The sequence below is a fragment of the Drosophila obscura genome, unplaced genomic scaffold (genome assembly GCF_018151105.1).
Source record: "Drosophila obscura isolate BZ-5 IFL unplaced genomic scaffold, ASM1815110v1 contig_192, whole genome shotgun sequence".
Classification (NCBI taxonomy): Eukaryota; Metazoa; Arthropoda; class Insecta; order Diptera; family Drosophilidae; genus Drosophila; species Drosophila obscura.
In genome coordinates, this window is record NW_024542781.1 from 3,080,780 (window position 1) to 3,085,840 (window position 5,061).

Sequence of the window (5,061 nt, forward strand, 5' to 3'; positions counted from 1 at the left end):
TATTTACAAATATCAACAAAAAAATACATAAATCCACCCCCGGCAATCCTCAATCTGTTCACATAAGCCTGCTTGGGGGCAAAATGTGTGTTCGCGGTAGATGGTCGCTGGCCGTTTCGGAGGAGTACATGTACATGTTCTTGAGGTAGCCCGGAAAGGGTGTGACTGCATCAAATTCCTCGCCGGCAGTGTCGTCTGGTGGATCGACGGCCATGAAGGAGATGGCAAAGCCACGCAGAGAGCTGCTCTCGTCCGTCTGGAAACGCAGCAGCAACGTGTCCGAGTTGGAGACTATAATGGGTGGCTTGTGCTTGCCACAGAAGCGCCCGTGGATGGTGTTCATGGAGTAGCCCTCCTCGGTGATCTCCAGAAAGTCGTAGTCACAGCGCTCCGAGTACTCGATTTCAAAGTTCAGGAACTTGATCTTCACACTGCTCTCCGCATCCGACTGAATCCGCCAATCGCAATACATGTTGCGCTTGTAGGGTCTGCTGCCGTAACGGGGATGCGAGTAGAAGGTCTGCGAGTGATTCGTGGCCTTCAAGTAGCCACCGCATTCGGATACAAAGGTGGCCTTGAAACCCTTCCTCTGCAGTCCCGCATCTGTGGCCAGCACCATGAACATCTCGTTGGTGGAGGCGATCACCGCATACGGCTCTCGTCCGCCACAGTAGATGCCCAGTGTGGAGCTGTTCTCCGACCTGCCGTCATAGATGGCCACATAGTCGTAGATGCACTCCTGGTGGCTCTCCACGGCAAAGTCGTGGAAGGTCAGCTGGATGCGGTGTCCGAGGACGGTCTGGAAGTGCCAGTAGCAGTAGATGTTGCGCGGATAGTCATCCGGATAGTTGGGGCTCTGCAGCACCCCGTATGAGGTGGTGATCTCGAACTTGCACCGCGTCTCCGTGCAGTTGTGGCCGTTGCCGGACAGCGTGTATCCGTTCCGACAGCTGCACTGATAGGCACCAAAGGTGTTTCTACACCTGTGCTGGCATCCCCCGTTATTAACAGCGCATTCATCCACATCTAAGGGGAGGATAATTTCGTATTACGGTGGGAATCGCCGGGATGTCGATTGATCCAAACTCACCTACGACAAACTTGGCCACGAAGCCGCTGCGCTGCACCGTGCGATCCGAGTGGAATTCAAGACGCAGCACACTCTGCTCCGAGTTGACGAACGGCGGCAGCTCGTTCCCGCAGTAGATTCCGATCTTCTTCAGGCGATTGTCCCGCATCTTCGAGTAGATGATGAGGTAATCGTAGTTGCATTTGGTGTACTGGAATCGGGTGCCCTCCAGGTCAAAGTGGGTAAAATTGAGGAAGACGGCGTGATTGGGTGGGGCCACCACCTCCCACACGCACTGCTTGGCATTGGGATACACGTCCGGATATGAGGGCGAGTAGAGGGTGCCATTCGCTTTGGTGGCATCCACAATGCCCCCGCACGCATTCTCGCAGGTCTTGCCATTGGCTTGGAGCTCGTAGCCAGCATGGCAGCCGCACTGATAGCTGCCCATGGTGTTGATGCAGACATGCTGGCAGCCGTGCTCCGTGAACTTGCACTCGTCCACGTCCAGCATGAGGCCGGCGGAAAAGCCCAGCTTCTGCACCGATCCATCCGACACGAACTTGATGTACATCTGATTGCTGCGGGTTCTGTAACGACGAAAAGAATGTCACTTAGAAGGGGGATCGCCCGGGATATAGAAAGGTTCAAGGTCCACTCACTTAATGTTGGGTGGTAGCTTGTCGCCACAGAAGCGTCCAATCAGTCGGGAGTCACTCCGATTGCCATCCCGTATCTCCACGTAATCGTGGACACAGCCATCGTGCTTCTCCAGCTCGAAGCTCTGAAACTTGAGCCCAACCTGGTGGTGGATGGGCGCATTGATGCGCCACACGCACTCTTTGTCGGGCATGTACTGCAGCGGATAGGAGGGCGAGTCTATGGACTGATCCTTGGTCAGCTGAATTTCTCCACCACAGACCACTGACATAGAGAGAAAGGGGATTTAGATTGGCTGATTCCAAAACGGATGATTGTCCCCGAACTCACCTTCAAATCGGGCCTTGAATCCGCGATATCCCTTGGCCGCATTGCGGTTCACATAATTGATGAGCATGCGACTGGTTTGGCTGGTGATAATCTCCCCGCTGGCATTGCCACAGAGACGCCTCACCAGGGGGGATCGGTGCCAGTAGCCGTCCCGGATTTCGAGGTAATCCTCGGAACAGTTCTCGGAGAGCTGCAGTTGGAGCTGCTGCAGATGGAGGATGACCTTTTCGCCATTGGTAGCCGTGATGCGCCACTCGCAGCTGGTGAGCGAGGCATCAAAGGAACCATCATCGCCGGGCTCTGGATCCGCATCGCCGCTGCCCTCGAACTCGCTGAGGACACCATTGCCCGAATACACGTAGTGTGGACTGACTATTTGGCCAGAATTCTCTTGGTAGGTGCGTCCACAGGCCGCACACTTGTACAGCAGATTGGCCTGGACAATGTCGCCACGGCTGAGGCGGCGTCGCTGGCCCAGCTCGATGTGGGTGCCCGGGGGCATCCCTATGGGCGTAATCGTGTCCAGGTAGGAGCTCTTGGAGAATGAGTTCGTGGCATAGTGCATGATGGAGTTGTAGTCGTAGGGCAGCAGCGGATGGTCCACCTCCTCCGGTGACAGCACATCGAAATTGTACTCCTGACCGCGCATGATGTTGGCCTTATTGATGATGATGTGCTTGTCCCGGTCGCCGCGGGCATGCTCGTGATGGAAGCCAATGGTGTGGCCCAGCTCGTGGATGATGATGCCAAACTTCTCACAGTTGCGACCGATGGAAATGGGCTGGCGGCCATTGCCATTCTTGCCCAGGAAGGAGCAGCAACTGATTGGGGCAGAGGATTAAATTGGGAACATCAAAAAAGATACTCTCAGAGGCGATTTGGTGGAGTCTTACCCGCAATTTTTGACCGTAAAGAAAATGTAGTTGTCATGCAACTTGGCATCCCGCTCCACGAACTTGATGCAGGTGAAGTTCTCCCAGTGTCGCATAGCCTGCTTGAACAGGGCCTTGTGGGCGCCACTGAAGATGCCATCGATCTCGTACGGAATCACGCCGTAGTCCCATGTCCTCTCCCTGCGCACCGTCACGCCACGTCTCCGTCGACTGTGCCTCCCCGTCAAAGTTCCCATTCCCATTTCCGTTCTCGTCTCAGTTTCATCTTCTGCTTCTGCCTCAGCCAGAAGTTGAGTGTAAGGAGAGGCGGGCTGCAGCACATCCGTGGAGGCTTCGGTCCAGAGCAGTGGCGGGGGTAATCTCAGCAGGGCTTTGCCTCGCGATTTATGATGCTGCTTCCGGTGCTGGAGGCGGCTGGGGTGGATGGGATGGGATGGAATGAGAAGCTTATGAGCTCAGGTATTGCTTGCGTTCACATTGTGGCGAAGCATCTCAAGTGCCGTCCACCTCAGGCAACGTCAAGTGGCCACACTAATTGTGCGCCATTGTGCTGAACTAATCCCACTTGGGGCATCTGGCAGCTTGGTTGCAAGACTTACCTCATCGCTGGCCGTGTTCTGCTCCTTTCTGCCAGGTTTATGCGATTCCAAGTCCGCTCTTTGTGTGCCTCGGGCACCTGTTGTATAAATCAGATTGAATTCCCAGACACTGAACCACGTGACCGCACTCACCTGCACGGCATCCAGCATGCCATAGAAGTCCTCCGGCTGCTCCTTGAAATCGAAGTCGCATTCGCTCTCTGGTAGCTGATCCAAATGCCGGCACTGGGCCAGCTCAAGCATCGAAGCCACGGCCAAGGCTCCCACAACCAAAACAACCAATTTCATTCTCATTCTGATGAAAGGGGGCATGGCGCGCATTCTTTGACCCTTGAGGAATTTTTCTTAGGATCGTTGACTCTTTCACTCGTTCTCCTTGAATTCGATTTGGACAACCGCCTCAGGCCAGCTCAAAATTCTAACTAAATACTGGAAGCAATGATTGTCGAATTTTATTTCTCAGACACGGGCTCGCTCGCGCTTCACGGATTAGGCAGGTAAAAGAGATAGAGAAAGAGAGAGAAAACTTCCATTGAGGGAGTCAGAGAGAGAGAGAGCGAGTGAGGCAACAAAACGCGATCCCAATCGATCCTGATCTGCCGTCATCGTCATCGACAAGAACCACTGACCACTACATACAGAGGAGAGGCCCGACGACCGTTCGCGCTTTAAGCAGAACCAGAAGAGGCAGAGGCAGATTCAGAGTCCCAGTTCGAGTTCGAGGCAACAGAAACTCCACCGCATCGGCAATACAGACTGTCCATTGTCTGCCTGTTCTCTTGATTGTTAGCATTCAATGGGTTTTGATTTGGGTATCCCTACACCTTGACATTGTCTCGTTCTCGTTCTCGCTCTCGTCCTCTCCCGTTCGCTCTGTTGGCTCGGGCTGTGGCTCTGTTCCATCTGCCTACCTGTGGCCGGCTTTGGCTCTGGATCAGGTGTTGTGTGTCGGGCCTTTTAGGGCAGGTCATTAATGAGGCGATCATAAATCCGTCGCATGAACGAAACTTTTCTCGGTAATTCCACCAATAAATGCTATTCAATCTGCGTGGCGCCCCTACAGCAAAGACAAGGTGGAAACGCAACCATAAAATGTATACATATCTATTAAGCTGAGGATCATCAACAGATCTGAAACTGAAACCTTCTTCTTGGAGAGGTAAAAAGAGACACACTTTTATGTTGGTTTTAAAACATAGTTACTATAATTATATTATACGAATTTATGTGTATAGTTTAATTATATATGTATGTATAGATTTAATTACGTATTAAATTGAGTCAAATATCAGAGAGTTGTACAAATGTATGTTTGTATGTGTGTGTAAAGTTCTCTATGCCCCTGCAGAAACATGATGATAAGAGTATGTAAGTACTACGAAATAAAGCCAACGAATCGAAACACCTAAATCGTCGAGCTGCAATATGAATAAATGTTTTAAATCTATCTACAAGGGCCTCCACATTCGGTGCTTCCGAAGATATGTGCTGTATCTGCCTGTGTGTGTGT

The 5,061-nt window shown here is 52.4% G+C and overlaps 1 protein-coding gene across 1 annotated transcript; it reads right to left on the reverse strand.

Annotated features, from left to right (window-relative positions):
• Positions 1 to 4,713, reverse strand: LOC121404253 (dorsal-ventral patterning protein tolloid). Its single transcript, XM_041593553.1, has 7 exons — positions 3,684 to 4,713; positions 3,552 to 3,628; positions 2,953 to 3,366; positions 2,060 to 2,880; positions 1,732 to 1,993; positions 1,091 to 1,659; positions 1 to 1,026 (listed from the first exon to the last, which is right to left on the reverse strand). Exons 1-7 carry the CDS (start codon positions 3,870 to 3,872, stop codon positions 59 to 61), a joined length of 3,300 nt encoding a protein of 1,099 aa, XP_041449487.1. The 5' UTR covers positions 3,873 to 4,713; the 3' UTR covers positions 1 to 58.
• Between the last annotated feature and the right edge of the window lie 348 nt (positions 4,714 to 5,061).